Source organism: Pristis pectinata, chromosome 32 (genome assembly GCF_009764475.1).
Source record: "Pristis pectinata isolate sPriPec2 chromosome 32, sPriPec2.1.pri, whole genome shotgun sequence".
NCBI classification, from domain to species: Eukaryota; Metazoa; Chordata; class Chondrichthyes; order Rhinopristiformes; family Pristidae; genus Pristis; species Pristis pectinata.
Genome location: NC_067436.1, coordinates 8,758,324 through 8,782,929, shown reverse-complemented (window position 1 = coordinate 8,782,929; position 24,606 = coordinate 8,758,324). Strand labels below are relative to the sequence as shown.

Sequence of the window (24,606 nt, the reverse complement as noted above, 5' to 3'; positions counted from 1 at the left end):
ACAAAGTGTCAGGTGTAGCTTGGACCTCTGAGGGTTCCCATAGATGCATCTTCAGTTTGGAGAGAGAGAATGGAGCTTAATGAGAAGTTGTTCAATGCAAGAACGAGCTTCACCAGGTGAAGGGTGGTGGAGGGAGACTAGGAGATTTCAGATATTCCTTTTGTTCTGCCCACCCCTTTCTCTTCTCCACAACTTAAAACAAAGTGTACACAGGTGGACAGGGTGGTGAACAAGGCAATTGGCACGCTTGCCTTCATTGGTCAGGGCACTGAGTACAGGAGCTGGGACATCATGTTACAATTGTACAAGTCATTGGTGAGACCACACTTGGAGTATTGTGGCAGTTCTGGTCACCTAGCTGTAGGAAGGGTGTCACTAATCTGGAAAGGGTGCAGAAAAGATTCATAAGGATGTTACCAGGACTGGAGGGTTTGAGTTATAAGGAGAGGCTGGATAGACTGGGACTTTTTCCCCTGGAGCATATAAGGCTGAGGAGTGACCTTACAGAGCTATATAAAATCATGAGGGGCATAGATAAGGTGGATGGTCAGTCTTTTTCCCAGGGAAGGGGAGTCGAGAGGGCATAGGTTTTAAGATGAGAGGGGAAAGATTTAAAAGGGACCTGAGGGGCAACTTTTTCACACAGAGGGTGGTGGGTATATGGAATGAGCTGCCAGAGGAGGTGGTAGAGATGGGTACAGTTACAACGTTTAAAAGACACTTGGGCAGGTACATGGATAGGAAAGGTTTAGAGGGATATGGGTCAAACGCAGGCAAATTTCACTAGCTCAGGTAGACGACTTGGTCGGCGTGAATGAGCTGGGCCAAAGGGCCTGTTTGCATGCTGTATAACTCTATGCCCTTTTTTAAATTAAATTTTCCCAGGTTTGACAAAAGGTTATCAACCGGAAACATTATGTCTGTTTCTTTCTCCACAGATGCTGCTAGGCTTGCTGAGTGTTCGTTTCCAGCACTTTCTGGTTTTATTTCATATTGAGTCATACAGCACGTAAGCAGGCCCTTCAGCCCACCTTGTCAATGCTGACCATCAAGTACCTTCCTACATTAACCAGTACTTAGACCATAGCCTACTATGCCTTGCTGATTCAAGTATTTGTTCAGATGCTTCTAAAATGTTGTGAAGGTATCTGCAATCTTTTGCTTTGCAATTGACACTAATCCCACAACCAATTATATAAATCTTTATCTCCTGATTATTGTCCAGAGGGATGCAATCATGCCAGAGTTCTACTTCATTAGGAGTTTGAGGAGATTCGGTATGTCACCGAAGACTCTTGCAAATTTCTATAGATGGGTGGTGCAGAGCATTCTGACTGGTTGCATCACAGCCTGGTATGGAGGTTCCGATGCACAGGATCGCAAGAGGTTGCAGAGGGTTGTAGACGGAGTCAACTCCATCACGGGCACAACCCTCCCCACCATCGAGGACATCTTCAAGAAGCAGTGCCTCAAGAAGGCGGCATCCATCACCAAGGACCCTCACCACCCGGGACATGCCCTCTTCCCATTACTACCATCAGGAGAGGAGGTACAGGAGCCTGAAGACCCACACTCAACGATTCAGGAACAGCTTCTTTCCCTCCGCCATCAGATATCTGAACGGTCCATGTACCCTTGAACACTACCTCATTATTCCCCTTTTGCACTATTTATTTATTTTTGTAACTTATAGTAATTTTTATGTCTTGCACTGAAGTGCTGCCACAAAACAACAAATTTCACAACATATGTCTGATAATAAACCGGATTCTGATTTTTCTTACAATCACTCTATCCAGGGCTCTCATAATTCCACACAACTCATCAAATCTCCCTGCTCGCAACTTGGTCATTTCAGAACCTGCCTGCAATCTCTAACCCAGACAGTAGTGGAGGCAAGATCATTGGAGACAGTTCAAGAGGAAGCAGATAAATCTGTGAATGATCAGGGAACTGAGGGCTAGAGGGAACCGGCACAGAAGAAGAGTGGAGGTCTTCTCAGCCATGATCATATTGAATGGTGGGGACCATGGACCTTCGTGGACCAAGTGGCGTACTCCTACTCCTGTTTTAGGTTCTTGTGATTGGAATTGCTCCAACCGAAAGGATGAAGTAATAACTGAGGCCCAAGCAAGTTCAGAAACATAGTCATCCACGGTTAATTGTGCATCATTTCCTGGCACATATTTGCTTTTTATATGATTCTTCCACCAAGTCCAAGTTACATAATATACTAACTAGGGCATGGCATTGATTAAACCCATGAAATCCAGATCAATAGAGTGCACCGTCACTGCTTGTATTCTATTTTCAGTACATTGTGTAGGAAGTGTCTCAACGCATCCCAAATTGCTGTCTGACCTTTAACCAAGATTGACCCAACCTTTGCCCCGGAAATCCACTGCCACCGATCTGGCAACACCACTTTACCTAAAGACATTCCTGGAAGTGCTTTAATTTTTCTGATTAAAATAAACTTACGAGAAGCCTCACCCCTCCCATGCTAATTCAGAATAGCACAGATTCCATCTGCAAAAGAATCCAGATTAATGCTAACAAACTTGAAATATTCAAATAAGTTGAGCCAAATCCACAATACAGAAAAGTTGGAATTCGATGATATATAGATAAAGTATTGTTAGGCTTAAATAACAGTATGAATGGGATATAAATTATACATCCATGAAGTAGGTTGAGGTGACTGCAGAGTAGATTTTGGTTTCTGGAAGACAAACAGTTCTGGACATGGGGAATGTTCCTCCAGAACCGTAAAGGCCTTTCTGCCATCTACAAGGTACAAGTCAGGGGTGTGATGAAATACTCTCCAGTTTCCTGGACAGAGGCAGTTCCAGCAACTCTCAAGAAGCTAGATGCCATCCAGGACAATGCAGGCCATCTGATTGTCACCCCATCAACTGTCCTAACCATTCATTCCCTCCACCACCAGTGTACAGTGGCTGCAGAGTGTACCATCATGCACTATATTACTCCTGCAGGCTACTCCAACAGTACCTCCAAAGCCTGTGACTCCTACAAGGGCAGCAGACACCACCACCTGCATACTCCTCTCCAAACTGGGTACTATACTGAACTGGAAATATGTCGCTGGTCCAACAACTCTCAAGAAGCTTGACGCCATCCAGGACAAAGCACTCCACTTGATTGGTAATCCATCAAACACCCTGAACATTTATTCCTTTCATCACTTTCAAGAAGATCAGCATCATCCAGAATAAAGTAACCTACTACCTTGATACCACCTTCAACAATAATTCCCTCCAGCACCAGTTCATGACGGCTGTGGTGTGTATCATCTGCAAAATATGTTGTAGTTACTTGCCCAAGCTACTCCAACAGCATCTCCCAAATCCTCAACCTCTACCATAAACAAGGACAAGAGCACTATGAAACCCCACAACCTGCAGATTCCCTTTCAAGCTTGACACCATCCTGATCTAAATAAATCATCATTTTCTCATCATTGCTCAGTGTAAATCTTGGTACTCCTTCTCAACAATACTGTTGGAGAACTTTCACCTAATGGACCAATGATTCAAGAAAGTGGCTCACTTCTCAAGGGCAGCTAAGAATGGTCAATACATGTTGGCCTTGATAGCAATGCTCTCATCCTGTAATCGAATAAAAGATAACCTGTCCTGTACCAAGGGTCTTCAACACTTCCTCTTTTAACATTTAACTCTGCTCCACATTAATTAACCAGATCACAAATAATTCTTCACACTTCTGGTCATTGTTAGCTCTGTTTCTCACTCCACACATGCTATAACCTGTTGAGTATCCCCAATATTTTTTATTTTTACTTCACGTCTAGACTTTTCTCCTCATCTTAATGGGACACTGACAGTCTAGTCCCCTCCCTTTCTTCAGAGACAATCCTGGCTCATGCCTCTGGATGCAATCCATTACCTTACACTCCAACTTAAAATGCTACAGTTCTTTGCCTCAGAGAGTGTAATCCACCTCCATTGCTGCAGCTGGAGACACAAGATGGTGGAATCTGGAGCAACAAACAAACTGCTGGAGGAACTCAGTGGGTCGAGCAGCAAGGAGAGGACAATCCTGAAGCAGGATCTCGACCCGCAACATTGACAATTCCCCTCCCTCCACGGATGCTACTCGACCCGCTGAGTTTCTCCAGCAGTTAGTGTTTTTGGTTCATTGCTGGAGCTGCTCTTTTTAAACACATTTTCCTCTTTCACCCCCAACGTGGATCCCCTTTCAATTACAATGGGCTCTCTATACACCCAATGCATGAAATTTTCATAGCATATAATCACTCAGTTCAGAAAAAGGTCATTCACCCTATTATGCCTGCACGGACTCTGTGTTATGCAATTAGATCCAGTCTCCTATCTATTTCCTGCATAGCTTTTTTTTGGAAAATAGATCAAATGATTTTTTGAAGGTTATGATTTCACTGATGGTGGAAGCAGATTTCTTGATCTCATGTTGGCTCCAAATGGGATCAAGAGCTTCCTCCAGAGCTCCCCTTCTGCAATATGTCCCAGACCACCTATTTTCCTAATCTCTTTCCTTCCTCTGCTCTGAACTACCTTGCTCCAAAGTTGGCTGCGCGTTAGATTAAACTATGAATTTAAGCTGCAAGTTCAAAGCTCACTGCTCATCCGCTGACTCTTGCTCGTCCCTCATTTATCTCTAAAAATACTCTTTTTCCAAAATATTCAAACTTCCCGCTCCTGACTTTGGGCACTGTGAAGATTATTAAGCTCTACTCCCCAATGTAGATCTCCTCTACATTGGCGAGACCAAACACGGACTAGGTGACCATTTTGCAGAACACTTGTGCTCCATCCATAACCGCGATCTGCATCTCCCTGTTGCCAGTCACTTCAACTCCCCCTCCCACTCCATCACTGATATGTCAGTCCCCGGCCTCCTGCACTACCAAGAGAATTCCAAGCACAAACTGGAGGAACAGCACCTCATTTTCCGTCTTGGAACCTTGCAGCCTAACGGCATGAATATTGAATTCTCCCACTTTAGGTAATCCCCTCAACAACCCCCCCCCCCCCCCCCCAACCATGCCTCTTCTTTTCTTCACTTTCCTAGTCTATCTCTTTTTTTCTACCCTCTTTTTCCTCCTTTCCTTTGACCCATCCCCCGGTGGATCTGCTCTCCCCTCCTCCTTCGCACCTGCCCATCACTATCTCTTGCCTGCATCTACCTATCACCACCTTGTGCCCACCACACCTCACCTCCCCTCTTTTCTCCACCTATCACTGCTCTGCTTTTCCCTCCTATATATTGGGCTTCCCCTTTTCCTATCTTCAGTCCTGAAGAGGGTCCTGACCCCAAACGTTGACCGCCTGCTTTTCTCCACGGATGCTGCCTGGCCTGCTGAGTTCCTCCAGCATCATGGTGTTTTTCATCTAGGTCTCTATGAATCTGTCTCTATTGCAAGCACAGGATTTGCCCTCAACTTTCATTCCCTCTTCCACAGTGGCTACAGTGTGTGCTATGTACAGAACACAGTGCAGTTACTGATGCAGGGTTTCGACCCGAAACATAGACAATTCCTTTCCTCCCACTGATGCTGTTTCAGGATATTCCAAAGAACTTCTGTTACTGAAATACTTTGTACAGTAAGAAACTTGGCAATCAAATAGTGTACTGTAACATTCAAAGCGAATGACTACTAAATGTAGTGATGTTTGTTGAGATTTAAATGTTGGCCAGAATACTAGGAAGAACCAAGAGTTCTTCCAGCAGATTGTTTGTCACACTTGGAGTAAAGTATGCATGTTTGCTCTTCGTACCCAGTTAAGAATGTACTTGTCTCAATGTTGGTGCGGGGTAGTATTCTAGATTGATACTTGGTATGAAGCGATAGTCCACTGAGTAAGATTTACCTACAGTCAGTGGAGTGAGAGATGATCCCATTGATTCTGAGAGGGAGACAGAAGCTGATATTGTTTCCTCAGGCTGGGCAGCCCGGAACTGGGAGGTACAGGTTGTAAAATTTGTCAATTTGTACTTTGTTTTACTTTAATTCCAGCAGATTCTTTGTTGCTGCAGTTACTCACCATGGACTACCCTGACAGCACCTCCCAAACCCACAACCTCTTCCAGCAAAAGGAGAAGATCATCTGGTTTATTTTCTCCCTTCTCTGTTTTCCTTCTACACCTCCTCCAGACAGACTAGCTCTCTCTCCCTCAGTTACCTCCAGTTTGCACCATTCATTTTCTCCTGGCCTTCACCCTATCACAGACCCTGCCTCAAGAAGGTAGCATCATCAAAGATCCCCACCATCTGGGCCATGCCATCTTCTCACAGCTACCATCGAGCAGGAGGTACCGAAGCCTGAAGTCCCACACCACCAGGTTCAAGAACAGCTACTTCCCTTCAATCATTCAGTTCTTGAACCAACCAGCACAACCCTAATCACTACCTCAGTATCGCAACACTATGACTACTTTGATCACTTTGCACTAAGAAGGACAGTATTTTGTTCTAATTGAGCTCTTTATTGTAAAAATTGTGTATAATTTGTTTAATTTATGCTTTTCTTGCAATAAGCTGCTTATCTGCTATGTGCCTGCGATGCTGCTGCAAGTAAGTTTTTCATTGCACCTATGCATACATATACTTGTGCATGTGACAATAAACGTGACTTTGGCAGTGAAACAAATTGTGAATTCCTTCAGAAGTCTGTATGTTAGGAATATCTTATATTCTCCAGGTAATTGCAGAATCTAGGCTCATACTCCCACGGCAATATTGAGGGTATGTTACACGCTGGAAGTTCTACAATTCAGATAAACATCTTGGGTAGATGCAGATGATCTGCTGGCACTGTTTCAAAGAAAACAAGGCAGCTTGATTTCATTCCTGCCACCTGTAAGGTTGGTGGAATCAGTCAATCAGACCTCAGGCCTGAATATGCAAAAAATGGAGGGACATGGATCGTGTGCAGGCAGAAGAGATTTAATTTGGCATCCTGTTCCGCACTGATATCGTGGACTGAAGGGCCTGTTCCTGTGCTGTACTGTTCTATATTCAAAAGGGAAATTGGATGGATGTTTATTTACAGGGCTGTGGGGAAAAGGCAGGGAATGGGATTGACAGGACTATCTATGAAGACTCAATGGTCCAAATTACTCCCTTTACAGCTGTAATCATTCTGAGTTCTTCCTGGTATTCTGACCAACATTTAAAACTCAACAAACTTTAAGTGGTCATTCCCTTTCAATGTCACAGTACACGATTTGATTGCCAATTTTCTTACTGTGCAGAGCATTTCAGTAACAGAAGTTCTTTGAAATAAAACAAAAATCTTAATTTCCTTTATACCTCATTACATTCACGGCAACTGAGTAATTCAAACAAACCTGTTGAAACCTGTAAATAATGTCGCCATACCTTGTTTATTGCAAAACTCATACTTTTTGTTCACTATTTTTTCTCCAAGTGAGCTAGATCAGTTTACATTATTCAGTTTTCGTATATAGAAGTTACATCACATCCATTTGGTAGTCACCTGTTTAGTTTTTGGGAAGCACTTAAAAATAAAATACATTTCAGATATACTTAAAATTGGAACCAGACATTTAAGTTCAACAGGTCTACTCTGGAAATGGCAATGCAAAAGTGTCCTGGAGCTCTCATGGGAGAGAAAAGGATCAGGAACATGTAATAAACTATCTTTCCGGGCTCAACAAATGAAAACTTGTTGTGCATTGCCACCTGGTGAGCACATTTGCACTTAAACCTAACTCCAATAGCTCTGATCCTGTGCAAGGTCTGTTCTTTTTCCATAGTGGGTTTCCTGTGTATTGCAAGAACTGAAAGTAAATCTGTTCAATAAGGAACTCTACTGGTAAGATATCTTTATTAGTCACATGTACATCGAAAAGCACAGTGAAATACATCTTTTTGCGTATAATGTTCTGGGGGCAGCCTGCAAGTGTCGCCACACTTCCAGCGCCAATATAGCATGCCCACAATTTCCTAACCCGCACGTCTTTGGAATGTGGGAGGAAACCAGAGCACCCGGAGGAGACCCCCGCAGACACGAGGAGAACATACAAACTCCTTACAGACAGTGGCCGGAATCGAACCCGGGTCTCTGGTGCTGTAATAGCGTTACGCTAACCACTACACCACTGTGCCTGCCCACTCTTTTGAAGAAACTCACCAGTTCAGTTTGCAAGCTATTAAAACATCTTGCAAAGTGACAGTGATTTCCTAGTGGAGCATGAACTGAGGGAATGCTGCAGAGCAGTTTTCTTTAGATGAGACCTTAAAGTCTGCTCTCTAAGAACATCAAAATATCCATGACACTATATTGAATTTCAGGTGGGAGGGAGGTGGCGGGCAGAGAGGTTGGTGGAAAGGGGTTATCCACAAACTATTTAATGATTATAGGATCTTGCTCTGAAGTTAAGTTTATTGTCATGTGCACAAGTACGATGAGGTACAAGTACAATGAAAAATTTCCTTGCAGCCGCATCCCAGGCATGTAGATTCAGCACACACAGAACATAAGTTATACAAGACCGTGAAAGATTGTGCAAAGCAAGATATTAGTGCACAAAAATCCACAGAGACAAGTCCATGTTAGTGCAAGAGGTGGTCCGTAGTGTTCAGTTGTTGAGGTAGGATTAGTGTTGTTTAAGACCTGATGGTTGTAGGAAAGTAACCATTCCTGAACTTGGTGGTGTGGTTCAGGCTTCCATGCGTCCTGCCCGATGGCAGCAGCGAGAAGAGGGCAAGACCTGAATGATGGGGATCCTTGTTGATAGATGCTGTCTACTTGAGTCAGTGTCTCCTGTAGGTGCTGTAAATGGTGCATAATAAGTTGCTATATTTCTACCTTACAACAGTGACTGCACTTCATAGGATATAAAAATCACAGGATGTCATCAGGTGGTGAGAAGTATTGGTGAGTTTTTTTTTTGGTAAAAGCATTGTTATTGGTGTGGGCAAGCATTTGTAGAATGCACATTCATTGGAGAGGAGATAAGTTAATTGCACCCTGGAATTCAGCAGAGAAGGTATCACATTCACAGAGGATAGTCTTTCAAGGTTGTGCCACTGTCCTGTTTTAGATGTGGGAGATCTATAAAACATAAGAGAATCTACATTATTGCAGAGTATACCCACAGCCAGGCCACTACCTCCTGGGGGAAGGCCAGGTGAGTGTGGATATTAAGCTTACCTGGAAAACTGCAGAATGCTTGCATTCTTCTTCTTAAGGACCAATTCCAGATGTTCTCTGCTTTAAAACATCAATATATTCTAACAAAACTAGAATCAGAGAAAAGCTTTTCAGCTTAATGTAGAACACAATACAAAGGTACAAGGGACAAAGGAATGGAAAAATTTATTAGAGATAGAGAGGTGAAAGACTTATGTGGTGTGTTACGTGCCGAATAACTTACACAGAGCATGGCTTGAACAAATGAACTGTTTCGGTGCTTGCAATATTTAGTACAGTTACATTGTGTGTGCAATCAGCACGATGCCTCATTATAAACTTCCACCTAAACTTTTAATTTATCTTTGACACTTTGAGGAGACGAATTTGACAAACTGAACGGGTAGAAGTCGATACAAATGCTGTATTGATTAACTAAATAAATAGCATCAGGTGTGCAATGGCAAAATTGGCAGTTTGCACAGTTGGTAGCTGAGACTTGCATTCACTGGTGGTTAGAATATTGTGCTCCTGTGTCAATTTAGTGTCAAATAAACAGTGATATCAAGGCAGACAAGTGACTGAAGGCTGAGTAAAGAGATAGGGTAGCCTCTAAGAAGTATCTTGTAGAGGGTCTCCCAAAATGTAGGGCTTGGACAACTTGAAGCAGAGAGCAGGTTTGCATTTATTTATTGCACAAAATGTGTTCAACATTAACACCCCCACTTTTAGCTTGTACTCAGGCTTTGGACAGGGTTCCACACGGCAGACAGTGCAGTGAGATCCAATGTGATGCAAGGGAAAATGGGAAAAAGGCACAAAACATTATGGTCAACAAGTGTTTCAACAATTAGAAAGCAATTTACTCCTACGGATCAGTACTTAATCTCTTAAAATGTGTGTTGTGTGGAAGCAAGAGATTTGGACTTAAATGCAAGGGTTAAGATTAAGAAGCTTTGCAGATATTGAAAGATTGGTATATCTCCACAGTGAAAAAGTTGTCAGTTGCCACAAGTCCGGGGTAGAGTGAGGAAATGCACTTGGGAGGCCAACCAAGGTGAGAAAACGCTTAATAATCGATAGGATACTGGAAACAGAGGAACCATAATCATCTATCTATGAAGGAAGTATAAAAGGTGGGTTTGGATTTGCTTTATTAGTAGTCTCATACCTTGATTTACAAGACTGGGCAGAGTCAACATGGATTTGTGAATGGGCAATTGTGTTTGATAGATCTGTCAAGTTTAGTTTGAGATTGTAACTAGCAGCACAGGTAAGGGCAAAAGAATTAATGTATTTGCATTTTCAGAAGGAAGGTTATTAAATAATGTTGGAGCAGATGATTTTGACGTAATATGTTGGTGTGGATTAGGGGGCTGGTTAACAGATAGAAAATAGAAATTAGGAATAAACTCTTGAACGTTTATCTTGTTATATTGGGGTTGTGACCCTATGTGCTACACAACCCTCCCTCCCCCACCGTCACTCGCTGAGAGGAACGTCATCTCCACATCTACCTTGTACGGAGCCGTATATTTCAATTAAAATGCCTCATTCTTCTAAGTAGGAGTGCTGGCTCTATCCAATTATATGTAAAATTCTGAGGAGCAGAGAGGAGATAAGGAACAATTTCCCTTAAAGACCAATGTCAATGAATGATGCAACTGGCACAAGAATTTGAGGGAGTTCTATCAAAAGTTAACATCCACATTGAAAACTTCACAATTATAGAATGATAAATATTTACAGCACTCCAGGAGTTCACATGCCAGTGTTTGCGCTAACTATCTACTGTAGCTCTCCAATTTATTCCCACCTTCCAGCTCTTGGTCCATGGTTTAGTAAATTACAGCACTTCCAGTACAGATGTGTGCCTTTTAAAATTGATGGTGCCTGCCCAAGTCTCCATTTTAGGCAGCCTCATGGTCATAAGAACCCAAGAAATAGGTACATCTGCCCCACCATTCAAGATCGTAGCACAATTATTCTGCCCTGTTCTCATTTCTCGATTCCCCTAATGCCTAGAAATCTATCAAGCTGTTATGCATGAACATAATGACCAGGTCTCCACAACCATCCAGGGTAGATAATTCCAAAGGTTCACTATCCTCTGAGTGAGGGAGTTTCTTCTCATCTCAGTCCAAAACTGCCTACCTCTTATTCTCAAACTGTGGCCCCTGGTCCTGGACCCCTCAGTCAGAGGAAACATCCCCCTGCATCTACCCTGTCAACCCTTTTGAATGTTGGAGACTGCTGTGAAGAGAAAATTTCCTTCTTGTATTCCCTCTATTTAATTTCCAAATTCCATGTTATAGAACTACCTATTGGAAAAAGAACACACAGAGAATAAAAACACTGACTGGGGATATTATTCCTCCATTCCATTCCTTAACAATCATCTTTCATTAATGAAAGTAAAACTACCAGATGTTTGATTGATTTGCATGTCCATATTTGCCATTTGCAGTAGGCTTCTGATCAACTCAGTGAACATTTTATTGACATCAAGGACATCAATTATCTCTGTGCTGGCAACATACCAATTTAAAGAATTCAGTTCCTTAAATTAGATATTGAAGAGTTGAGAAAAGGTTATGAAAGCTGTTTGGATTACGGCAAAGGAAATACCAGCTGAGCAATGATGCAGGCTTTATTCCCTCAGGTTGGGTGAAACGAGAACTAGAGGTTATATGTTTAGGCAGCAATTTTTTTTTTACTGTGCTTACATGTGTGAACTACTTCACCCCTTTTCCAAAGATTAAGTACTGGATCAAAGAGCACTGCTTATTGGAAGAGGTTAGATTTTCAAACAGGCAGGTGCCACACATCAGCACCCCTTCCAATGTAGTCCCACAGACGGAGCACAACAGAAGATCCTGGCCTCAAATCAGGCCTTACGGTTGACTAGAAATCACCCCAAAAGACGTTGGGGTGAATAGCCGGAAGGGTGGAATTTTCGACATTGACCTGCTGCTCTGATACATCTCATGGAAGCAGCAAAGTGCAGAAGGCCTGATTTGAGAGTTACGGATAAATGACTTTAAATGGGGTAGGGGACAACTTCTTAAAACAAACCTGATCATCATATCTTGGAATTTACAAACACAAGGGATAACCCACTCAGATTAAATGACATAATACAACTTGGTTAACTTGAGCATGGTTACACCTCAGCCACTGCATGTATGCCTACACAGGTCTGCCCAGATCATGAACACCTGACTTATGTACAGCAAATACATATGGATGAACAATTAGGAAACCAGTGGGATAGATTTGCCAGTGGCCACAGGCACTTTCTGCTATGTGGGAACTCTATTCACAGCCACATTTCCGACTTGTAAAGTGTTCACAGGAGCGAAACCCTGAGGAGAACCTATATCACAGAAATTCCAGCTATGATCAGATTGCGTAAGTATGTTGGTATCTAAAATTAGGGCTTGTTTTTTCAGAAAACTCATTTACACATCTTTAGAAGGTAAAAACGCTTCCCAAGCCACTTTGCAGGGCTATTGACAAGAGGTTAGGGCACGAACATCCAGAGAAAAACTGCAGGTTCTGGAAATCTGAAAAATATCAAATGCTGGAAGTACTTAGCAGGTCGGGCAGTATCTGTGGAAAGGGAAACGAGTTGAAGGAGGATAACACAATGGTGAGCTGGTAGAGCTGCTGTCTCACAGCGCCAGTGACCTGGGTTTAGTCCCAACCTCTGGTTCTGTCTGTGGAGTTTGCATGTTTTTCCTGTGACTGCATGGGCTTCCTCTGGGTGCTCCTGTTTCACCCACATTCCAAAGACGTACAGGTTGGTGGGTTAACTAGTCACTCTAAATTGCCCCTAGTGTGTGGATGAGTGGGCAAGTTTGGGGGTGGGATGGGTTGATGTTGGGATTAGTATAAGTGATCAGACACCTTTCATCAGAGAGGTTAGGGCAGATCCTTGGTTTAGGGAGAATCCATGAGGTGAGGGCCTTGGCAGTTATAGGAGGGCAGCCAAAGCTGACACATTGATCAACCTCTTTGGTTAAGTACATCAACATTTGAATCTCTCTGCAGGCAAGCAACTAATCTGCTCAGCAAACATGCTTAGGAGCAAGACAATGATCAGTTTTACCCACTCAGCTCCAAGCACATTAAACCATCAACTGACTGAGAAAGCTATTCAAACAACTTTGTACACCAATAGCCATCGCAAACGACTTTAACTTTGCATAGTTACTCTCAGTAATGTCAAAAGACAGAATCTTTGATGTAATTTGAGAGCGCTAGATTTTTCCTCTTTGGAGCGATGCAGGATGAGAGGCGACTTGATAGAGGTGTATCAGATTATGAGTGGACAGTCAGCACCTTTTCCCCAGGGCGGCAATGGCCAATACCAGAGGACATGAGTTTAAGGTCAGAGGAGGAAAGTTTAGGGGAGATGTCAGAGGTAGGATTTTTTTCTTTTACGCAGAGAGTGGTGAGTACCTGGAACACACTGCCAGGGGTGTGGTAAAAGCTGATACACTAGGGACATTTAAAGGACTCTTAGACAGGCACATGGATGTAAGAAAAATGTAGGGTTATGGGCTTTGTGGGAGGGAAGGGTCAGATTGATCATAGAGTAGGTTTATATAGGTTGGCACAACATCGTGGCCTGTGCTGTACTGTTCTATGTTCTAAATTACAATTAGACTTTCAAATTAAGGTGCAGTTGAAGCAAACTTCTGTTGAGGAAATACAGTCAACTTCAAGAAGAGTCAGTGTTGATAGCCATTCATATGACTATATATTCAAGTTTATTTGTATCACTTTACAAGGTTGCAGCAAATATGAGATTTTAAAAAAATACCATTTAAGAACTATTCTGGAGGACAAGGTTAATTGGGTCCTGACATTTCAGTGATACCTGCACAGAATGCCTGCAGTTCCACCACCTCCCTCCCCCCCCCCCCCAATAATTGGCTGAAACACGGAACAGTCGTAGTACAATTGGAGCCGTAGGCCTGGAAATCAATTGCCCACTGATTGGAATTAGCAACAGTTCAACAGTGGGGATCAATTCTTGTACCATTGCAGACTCTCCATACAGTTCTTGCCAACTTGTAATAAAACAAAGGAGGGTTGTAAACCTCAACGGGTCAGGTAACATCTGTGGAAGGAGAAATGTTTCAGGTCTTACCCCCTTCATTAGAACTGGGAAAATTCTGATAAAGGGTTCCCAACCTGAAAGTCATAGAAACAGTGTGGAAACAGACCCCTCGGCCCACTAAGTCTGCACTGAACTTCTAGCTGCCATTTAGACTAATCCGACATTATCCCCATTTTTATTCTCCCCACGTTTTCATCAACTTTCTCCAGATTCTACCACTCACCGGCACACTTGGGGCAATTTGCAATGACCATTAACCTACCAATCCACACATCTTTGGGGTGTGGGAGGAAAGCGCAGCACTTGAAGGAAGCCCATGCAGGCTCAGAGAGAACATGCAACCACCACACAGACAGAACCAGAGGTCAGGATTGAACCCAGGTCTCTGGCGCCGTGAGGCAGCGGCTCTACCAGCCACACCACTGTTCTGCTGCTAACTGTTTCTCTTTCCACACACTACCTGACCTGGAGAGTTTTTAGAGCATTTTCTACTTTTATTTCAGATTTCCAGCATCTGCAATTATTTTCATTTATTCTTGTAAGCTTGCAGCTGATACCAATCACTTAGTGTACAAGTGCAGCCTCTATAATTTAGTTTCTGCTATCAGTGTCTAACACTCCAAAAAAGCCTTTAAATCTGGCTGCGTCACTGCATGATTCCTATGGAATATCGCAATCAAAAGCGGAGGAAGTATACCACTTCTGCACCGGAAGCGTGGCAACACTTGCGGGCTGCTCCCAGAACACTCTACGCAAAAGATGCATTTCACTGTGTGTTTCGATGTACATGTGACTATAAAGACCTCATTATCTCATTATAAAAAAAGGCAACTGCAGATTCATGGACCACAAGGAACCCTTGTGATTCACTCAATCCAAAGTGCTGTAACCAAATGCAGAGCTTGATGCCATCATCACCACGACAGATGAATTCATCATTACGATCCAGTTAGCAAAGTTACTGTGCTAATAGAGAAGCTTTCCTAGCTTACTGCTAACATACAAGTTTTTGCACTGGCTAAGATATACACATTTCAGCCAAAATAGTGTAAAGTGTGTCACATTAAGTGCTAGCAACAGGGTTGGCCCCTTACTGGAATCTCTTTCGATTGCATTAATTTCCAGTCCACACACGCAAAACAGATAAAATGCTCAACCGGTAATTTTGCAGATGTAAAATCTCCACGGCAGTCCAACAGAATTAGAAAAACAGCATTACTGTCCAAAGTTAACCCTAGCAATTTTCTTCACTGTAAAGTGTAAACCATATGACGAAAAGGCACAAAGTCTCCAGATACCTGCTGGTGGGAAGCTACGAGTCTCATAATCCTGAAATTTAGGATTCAGCTCAGGATTGGGGCCCTTAGAAATGATGGAATGTGTGCAGGTTTATAAAAAAATGGGACATGCAGAGTGAGGGGAGAAAAAACACAAGAATCCATCTGTACCCAGAAAAAAGATGAAACTTTAAATAGAAATCATACTCCCAACTTTTCATAACTGCTGAATAAACAATTTGCATCTTAAAATGTACCGAAACATTTTCAATGTAACCGGGTGACAAACGTCCTTTGTGCCATAGATTACATTTGATCTGAAGTCTTCTAAGGTATGCAATGCTGCTGTATACACAGTCTCTTCCAAAGGAATCTTGAGAGTTCCTCACCTCCAGCGAGACTGCAGATATCGACAACCAGCAGCGCTGAGGCAGAGACTCCGAATATCGTAAAACAAAGCAGAAGTGTCGCTGTTTCTATTCTCCCAGAAATTGTTGTCGGTCTCCTTGGTCGGTCCTCCTGATTTAACAGATAAACATCTCCCTTCCCCACACAAAACCGGGGAATTGGGTTGGAGTTGCATTACAGGGATCAGGAGTTAGAGCAATAAATGCAAAACTGTCCGGCATCGACAGGGACGCAAGACTGAAAGAAAGAGCACGTCAGAGAGGTGCAATTAAGCCAAGTGGTGAAAAGGAGGTGAGGGGATAGCTGTCCTCAGTGGGGTATTGGCGTGATCCTCATGCTCTGCGAGGCGATAGCGTAACTGACCATCGGGGTGGTGGCGTGGCTCATGGTGATGCCCGGGATGGCTGGCGAGATGGAGACGGTGACGGAGCCATGGAGACAGGTGTGGCCATGCTCTGGGCGATGGTCTGAGCCAGGGCCAGCTCGGGAGCCAAGTGCGGACCAGGGGGGGCGGGGCGGCGCTGGCTGGGGCACGGCGTTGGCGGAGGCCACCAGCTCCTGCCGGGACGGCAGCGCCTGGCTGCTCAGTGAGTTGTGGGCCTGGACGACGGTGTGGTTGTAGGCAGTGACGGCGGCCACGGTGGGCGAGGCCGGTGGCCGCTTGTCAGCGAGCGCCACCACCTTGGGTTGGTTGCGGTAGAGTGCGTTCTGCTCCAGCAGGATCTCGTTGGTGGCCATCAGGTTGGACGCCTGCCTCTTCAGCTCCTCCACCCTCTTGCGCAGCATCAGGTTCTCCTCCTCCAGGTAGCGGTAGTCCACCGGGAACGGGCGCGGCACGCCGTGGTCGTACAGGTCGAAGCGCAGGCTCTCCAGCCGCTGCCTCTTCAGCCCGTGGCTGCCGTACTCGTCCTGGAGGTCAGCGCACGGTCGAAACGGTGGGCTGCGGGCGAGCGCGCCGGCTCCAGGGTTGCCGCGCTGCCACCGCCGGACTCTGGCTCCACGTGCCGGAACTTGCACTTGGCGCCCCTCTGGCAGTCGCCATTCAGGTGGTCGCGGCAGACGGGCACTTCGCCCTTGCCCAGGGGCAGCTCGTCCGCAGAGGCGCCTGGCTCGGGAGCCCCGGCGGCCTCCGGGTGGTGGAACTTGCAGCGCTTGCCCCGCTTGCAGACGTTGCGCAGGAAGTCCCGGCAGATGTCGGCCGAGCCGCTCCCACCCTTGTCGCCGCCGGAGACGTTATCCTTCTCCGGCATCGTGACCGGTATATTACCGCTGGTCTCCGCGGACAGCTCACACTGAAAAGAGAAGAGTTTTAAAACTAAAGTTTATTTACACAGCACGGTAACTGCCCTTCCAGCCCAACGAGTCTGCGCTGCCCAATTACACCCATGTTAAGCTAACCCATACATCTTTGCAATGTGGGAGGAAACCCATGCAGACACACAGGGAGAAGGTACAAACTCCATACAGACAGCAGCGGGGATTGAAACCTGATCACTGGTGCTGTAATAGCATCATGCTAACGCTACTGTTTTCTGACGAAACGTCGCAGAAGCAGAACGTTGGTCAATTCTCCTTCCACAGATGCTAAATTTTCTGTTTTTATTTGCAGTTTTTTAATGATATTTACTTTGCCCTCTCTGCAATCAACATTGTGTTACTGAGGGCCCTGTGAGTACACAGTGGGGAATGGAGACAGTCTGCTGCCCCTCACCTGCCTTGTGTCCACACAGAGGGCACAAGGTAACTGTCACGTTTCCTGGGCTACACTCAATCCCGATTCACATCCAACCTTCGCTGTTCTCAGGTTGCAGTCGAAGGACTAATTATACAGTGGTGGAGGGAGAGCTCCACAGCTCCCACCTCCTAAACCCTCTCCCCCGCCATCCCCCTACAACTCCGAGCCCAAGACATCTCTGCACCACCCCCAGATCGTCACCTCCAGCCGCCCCTTCTCACCTCCATGTGTGTGCTCCTCAACCCCCTCCGCCCTTCCCTCCCCAACCCCCTCCGCCCTTCCCTCCCAACCCCCTCCCTTCCCTCCCCAACCCCCTCCTCCTTTCCCTCCCCAACCCCCTCCCTTGCCTCCCCAATCCCCTCCCTTCCCTCCCCAACCCCCCCGCCCTTCCCTCCCGATCGCACTCTCGTCCGTCTGTCCTCATCCCCGTTCTTCCCCACCCCCTCGTGCTCTCTGCAGCCTCCCACCTCCTCCCCCACCCCTCCGTGCCTACCCAACCCTTTAAGCCTCCTTCCCCATCCTACTCCCCTCTTCCCCTTCTCCCCTCCCTCTTCCCACCCCACTCTCCACTCCGCTCTCCAACCCCTGCCCTTCTTCCCCCCACTACCCCCTTCCTCGCTCCCCTACCCCCTCCCTACCTCCTCCCCTCTTCCCCGACCACTCTCTTCCCTCCCCCTTCCTCTCCCCCTCCCCTACCTCCTCCCCGACCACTCTCTTCCCCTCTTCCTCTCCTCCTCCCCTCCTCTCTCCCCCTCCTCCTCTCCCTCTCCCCCTTCAACCCCTTCCCCCACTACCTCTCTTCCCTCTCTCTCCCCTTCCCCCTCTTTCCCCCTCCCCTCTTCCCTCCCTCCCTCTCCCCTCCCTCTCTCCTCCTCCTCTCCCCCCCCTCTCCCTCCCTCCTCCTCCTCCCCCCTCTCCCTCCCTCCTCCTCCCCCTCCCCCCTCCCTCCCTCCTCCTCCTCCCCCCCTCCCTCCCTCCTCCCCTCCCCCCCTCCCTCCTCCTCCTCCTCCCCCTCTCCCTCCCTCCTCCTCCCCCTCCCCCCCTCCTCCTCTCCTCCCTCCCCCTCCCTCCCCTCCCCCTCCCTCCTCCTCCCCCTTCCCTCCTCCTCCCCCTCTCCCTCCCTCCTCCTCCCTCCTCCCTCCTCCCCCTCTCCCTCCCTCCTCCTCCCCCTCCCCCTCCTCCCCCTCCCCCCCTCCTCCTCCCCTCCCCCCCTCTCTCCCTCCCTCCCCCTCTCCCTCCCTCCTCCTCCTCCCCCTCTCTCCCTCCCTCCTCCCCCCCTCTCCCTCCTCACCTCCCCCTCTCTCCCTCCCTCCCTCCTCCTCCCCCCTCCCTCCTCCCCCCCCTCCTCCCCCCCTCCCTCCTCCTCCCCCTCCCTCCCCCCTCCTCTCCCTCCCCCTCTCCCTCCTCCTCCTCTCCCCTTCTCCCTCCCTCCTCCTCCTCTCCCCTCCCTCCCTCCTCTCCCTCTCCCCCTCCCTCCCTCCTCTCCCTCTCCCCCTCCCTCCCTCCTCTCCCTCTCCCCCTCCCTCCCTCCTCTCCCTCTCCCCCTCCCTCCCTCCCCCTCTCCCTCCCTCCTCCCCCTCCCCCCTCTCTCTCTCCCTCCCTCCCCCCTCCTCCTCCTCCTCTCCCCTCCCCTCCCTCCCTCCCTCCCTCCCTCTCCCCCTCCCTCCCCTCCCTCCCTCCCCTACCTCCCTCCCTCTCCCCCTCCCTCCCCTACCGCTGCCACCACACCTGCCGGCCTCCAACCGCCGCCAGTCCCGGGGCTTTCCCGGCAGTGAGCCCTCGGCTCTGCCGCTGACGGGTTTCCCGGGGCCTCGGTGTGGGTGTTGGCGGCACCGCCGCCGCTCCCGGTCCCTCCCGGCGCCCCGACCACCGGCCGCGCCGACCTGGCGACCCGGGTCCTCCAGCGACAAGGAGCCGACGATGGTCCTCCGAGCCAAGAGCGAGCCGCGCAGGGCTCGATGCCAAGGAGCGTTCACGTGGTCCTCCCAGCCAAGCTGAACCGAGAGCCTGAGAGGAAATTGTATCAAAACATCAGAGTGGAGCAGAGTCTGAGCCTGGAGCAGCTGGGAACAGGTTCAACAGCAGGGAGATCCAAATAAATAGTTCATAAAGACATTGGGAGCAAGCAGGAGTTGGAATCAATTGCATATCATTAGCAATATCCTTTTATGAACTTTCCTGTATTATCAACAGTTCAGTAATCTGCTTGATTTGAGCATTTTCCGGGCAAGGTTCAGTTTCGTTGAAGTCTCTAATGTCATGTGGTGTTAAAACAGGATCTTTATATTCCCAAACCAACTGACTGAGGTTGACTTTATGGAGGTGTGTAGAATCATGAGGGGCAGAGACAGGGTGAATGCACTCAAGTCTTTTTCCCAGGGAAAGAGAATCAAAAGGTAGAGGGCATGGGTTTCAGGTGAGAGGGGAAAGATTTAAAAGGGACCTGAGGGGCATTCTTCATGCAGGCAGTGGTGCATATATGGGATAAGTTGCCAGAGGAAGTGTAGAGGTGGGTACAATTTAAAGGATGCTATTGGCATTGGTTTATTATTGTCACTTGTACCGAGGTACAGTGAAAAACTTGTCTTACATACCGATCGTACAGGTCAATTCATTACACAGTGCAGTTACATTGGGTTAGTACAGAGTGCATTGATGTAGTAAGGTAAAAACAATAACAGTACAGAGTAAAGTGTCACAGCTACAGAGAAAGTGCAGTGCAATAAGGTGCAAGGTCCAACAAGGTAGATTGTAAGCTCATCGTATAAGGGAACGGTTCAATAGTCTTATCACAGTGGGGTAGAAGCTGTCCTAAAGCCTGGTGGCACGTGCCCTCAGGCTCCTGTATCTTCTACCCGATGGAAGAGAAGAGAAAATGTCCCGGGTGGGTGGGGTCTTTGATTATGCTGGCTGCTTCACCAACAGCGAGAGGTAAAGACAGAGTCCAAGGAGGGAGGCTGGTGTCCGTGATGCGCTGGGCTGTGTCCAGAACTCTCTGCAGTTTCTTACGGTCCTGGGCAGAGCATTGCTGTACCAAGCTGTGATGCATCCAGATAGGATGCTTTCTATGGTGCATCGATAAAAATTGGTGAGAGTCATAGGGGACAAACCAAATTTCTTAGCCTCGTGAGGAAGCAGAGGCGCTGATGACTTTCTGGCCGTGGCATCTATGTGATTTGACCAGGACAGGCTGTTGGTGATGTTCACTCCCAGGAACTTGAAGCCCTCAACCCTCTCGACCTCGGTGCCGTTGATGTAGACAGGTGCATGTACACTGCCCCCTTTCTAGGCTAGGTTTAGAGGGATATGGGCCAAACGCAGCAAATGGAACTTGCTCAGGTAGGTAAAGGTTGCCACGGATGAGTTGGGCCGAAGGCCCTGTTTCCATGCTGTATGACTCTAAGACTCTATAACTAAACACAGATATGAAAGGCTAAGCAAAAACAATCTGCTGGAGGAACTCAGCGGGTTGAACAGCATCTATGGGGGGAGAAAGATTGCAACGTTTCGGTCGAACGCTGCATCGTGAGAGTAGAGAGGGCTGTCTTTTTGCTCCAGATTCCAATATCTGTAGTCTCTTTTGTCTCCAGACGTGAAAGACTACCCGAAATCAGAAAATACGTTCAGGAAGTGAAAAATTTAAAAAAAAACTGCAGGTGCTGGAAATCTCAATTAAAACCGAAAATGTTGGAAATACTCAGCGGATCAGACAGCATCTGTGGAATCAGAGGTAACCACCCTTTGATGAAGGGCCTTGGACCTTAAAGCATTAACTCTGTTTCTCTTTCCACAGATGCTGCCCGAACTGCTGAGTGTTTCTGACATTTTCTGTTTTTATTTTAGATTTCCAGAATTTAATCCAGAGCTGACAGGTGCTGGAATCTGAAGCAACACACAATGTACATGTGACTAATAAAGATATCTGTGCTGTAATGTTCTGTGAAGAACTCAGAGGGTCACATTCAGATTAGTTTTTGTCATACACCCAGGGTACAATGAAATTACTTGCTCGTGTAAAGCTCATAGAGGAAAAAGTATATATGGTAATAATGGGTCAGCAGCATGTGTGGAGGCCGAAGGTATAAATTGACATTTCAGATTGAGACATCAAATGTGCAGGAACATAAGAAGCTGCAGACAGTAATCGGCTCAGCCCAATACATCACGGGCACATCCCTCCCCACCATCGGGAGTATCTACATGAGGCGCTGCCTCAAGAAGGCAACATCCATCATCAAAGATCCCACCATCCAGGCCATGCCATCTTCTCGCAGCCACTATCGGGCAGGGGGTACAGAAGCCTGAAGTGCCACACCACCAGGTCAGGAACAGCTACTTCCCTTCAACCATTCAGTTCTCGAACCAACCAGCACAACCCAAATCACAACAATTGAGCAATATTATGACCACTTTGATTACTTTGCAGTTAGATGGACTTTGTTCTTTTTGTTCTAATTGTGTTCTTCCTTGTAAAAATTGTGTTTATGTTTTTCTTGTGAATGCTACTTATCTGATGCTCTGTGCCTGTGATGCTGCTGCAGGTAAGGTTTTCACTGCACCTGTGCACACACATGGACTTGTGCAGATGTAAACTCGACTTTGACTTTTTCCAGCGTTTTGTTTGTGTTGAAGTTACTCGTGGTCCAGGACATCCTGAGTGAGTTGATGAATCTTCCTTAATTCTCCCCCCGGCTGCAGGCTCTGCACTGATCCACAACCTGCAGCCCACCGCTGCTCAGGGACCTCGCCCGGCTGATGCGGGCTTCTGCTGCCGGGCTCGCTGATAAACTCCGGGAGCGGTGGCGCTCGGCCAGCGGACCCGCCGTCACTCCGGGAGGGCGAACGGTCGGCCAGTCCGTCAGTCAGTCTCCGGCCGTCTGTCAGCTGCCGGGCGCGGCCCGGGGTCACCGTCACCGTCACCATGGTGAGTGGGTCCGGGGGACGGGACTGGACTGGGGGGGGGGTCACTGTGGGGAGTGGGTCCCGTACCGGCACTGGGGGGGGGAGGAGGGAGAGACGGGGGGACTGGTGGTTCTTCTCCTCCCCCTCCCCCCTCCCTCCCCTCCTCCCCTCTCCTCCCCCCCTCCCCCTCCCCCCCCTCCCCCTCCCCCCTCCCTCCCCCTCCCCCCTCCCTCCCCTCCTCCCCCTCCCCCCCTCCCTCCCCCCCCCCCTCCTCCCCCTCCCCCCCACCTCCCCCTCCCTCCCCTCCCCCCTCCCTCCCCTCCTCCCTCCCTCCCTCCCCCTCCCTCCCCCTCCCCCTCCCCCTCCCTCCCCTCTCCTCCCCCTCCCTCCCCCTCTCTCCCCTCCCCCTCCCTCCTCCCCTCTCCCTCCCCCCTCTCCTCCCCTCCTCCCCCCTCCTCCCCCCCCTCCCCCCTCCCCTCCCTCCCCCCCCCTCCCCCTCCCTCCCCCCCCTCCCCCCCCCCCTCCCCCTCCCTCCCCCCCCTCCCTCCCTCCCCCTCCCTCCCTCCCCCTCCCCCTCCCTCCCTCCCCCTCCCCCCCCCCCTCCCCCCTCCCCTCTTCCCCTCCCCCTCTTCCCCTCCCCCCCTCCCCCTCTTCCCCTCCCCCCTCCCCCTCCCCCTCCCTCCCCCTCCCCTCCCCCCTCCCTCCCCCTCCCTCCCCCCTCCCTCCCCCTCCCTCCCCCCCTCCCTCCCCCCCCCCCCTCCCCCCCTCCCCCCCTCCCCCTCCCCCCCTCCCCCCTCCCCCCCTCCCCCTCTTCCCCTCTTCCCCTCTTCCCCTCCCCCCTCCCCCTCTTCCCCCCCCCTCCCCCCTCCCCTCCCCCCTCCCCCCTCCCCTCCCCCCTCCCCCCCCCCCTCCCCCCCTCCCCTCCCCCCTCCCCCTCCCCTCCCCCTCCCCCTCCCTCCTCCTCCCTCCCCCTCCCCCTCCCTCCCCCCTCCCTCCCCCTCCCCTCCCCCCTCTCCCCTCCCTCTCCCCTCCCCTCCCCCCTCCCCTCCCATCTCCCCTCCCCTCGTCCCCTCCCCTCCCCTCCCCTCCCAGCTCCTCCCCTCCCTCCCCTCTCCCTCCCCTCCTCCGCCCTCCCCTCTCCCCTCCCCTCTCCCCTCCCCTCCCCTCTCCCTCCCTCTCCCCTCCCTCCCCTCCTCCCCTCCCCCCTCCTCTTCCCCCCCTTCCCTCCCCCCTCCCTCCCCCCCCTTCCCTCCCCCCTCTCTTCCCCCCCTTCCCCTCCCCCCCTCCTCTTCCCCCCCTCTTCCCCCCTTCCCTCCCCCCTCCTCTTCCCCCCTTCCCTCCCCCCTCCTCTTCCCCCCCTTCCCTCCCCCCCTCCTCTTCCCCCCCCTTCCCTCCCCCCCTCCTCTTCCCCCCCCCCCCTTCCCTCCCCCCTCCTCTTCCCCCCTTCCCTCCCCCCTCCTCTTCCCCCCCCCTCCCCCTCCTCTTCCCCCCTCCCCCCTCCTCTTCCCCCCCCTCCCCCCTCCTCTTCCCCCCCTCCCCCCTCCTCTTCCCCCCCTCTCCCCCCCTCCTCTTCCCCCCCCTCCTCTTCCCCCCCCCCTCCTCTTCCCCCCCCCCCTCCTCTTCCCCCCCCCCCCTCCTCTTCCCCCCCCCCTCCTCTTCCCCCCCCTCCTCTTCCCCCCCCCTCCCCCCCTCCTCTTCCCCCCCCTCCCCCCTCCTCTTCCCCCCCCTCCCCCCTCCTCTTCCCCCCCACCCCCATGTGACTATTTCAGTCATGGTTTGAAGCCACACTGTGCACTATGTTGCTTAAATAAATGTTGCAATTCCAGCTGACTTTGCCGTTTTAAAGTTTTGTCGAATATTAACCACTCTTACTTCATGCAGTTTTGGATAAAGAAGCGAAGTGACTTGCTGGTTAAATTGCCAGTCTTTAAGGTGTTGCTCCATTTCTTCTTATAAGGGATTGTCACAAAAAAACTC

General features: G+C 49.0%; 2 protein-coding genes across 2 annotated transcripts in view; one reads left to right on the top strand and one right to left on the bottom strand.

The window, feature by feature from the left end:
* Positions 1 to 15,638: 15,638 nt before the first annotated feature.
* Positions 15,639 to 22,650, bottom strand: LOC127585163 (uncharacterized). Its single transcript, XM_052042378.1, is given in 5 exon segments — positions 15,639 to 16,417; positions 16,420 to 16,504; positions 16,506 to 17,227; positions 19,442 to 19,734; positions 22,364 to 22,650. Coding segments are annotated over 5 exon segments (1,503 nt in total). The 3' UTR covers positions 15,639 to 16,301.
* The window catches only part of commd4 (COMM domain containing 4), a 21,586-nt gene continuing 19,218 nt past the window's right edge, over positions 22,239 to 24,606 (top strand). The window contains 1 exon segment of the mRNA XM_052042510.1: positions 22,239 to 22,651. Coding sequence (XP_051898470.1) covers positions 22,649 to 22,651 — 3 coding nt within the window. The 5' untranslated portion in view covers positions 22,239 to 22,648.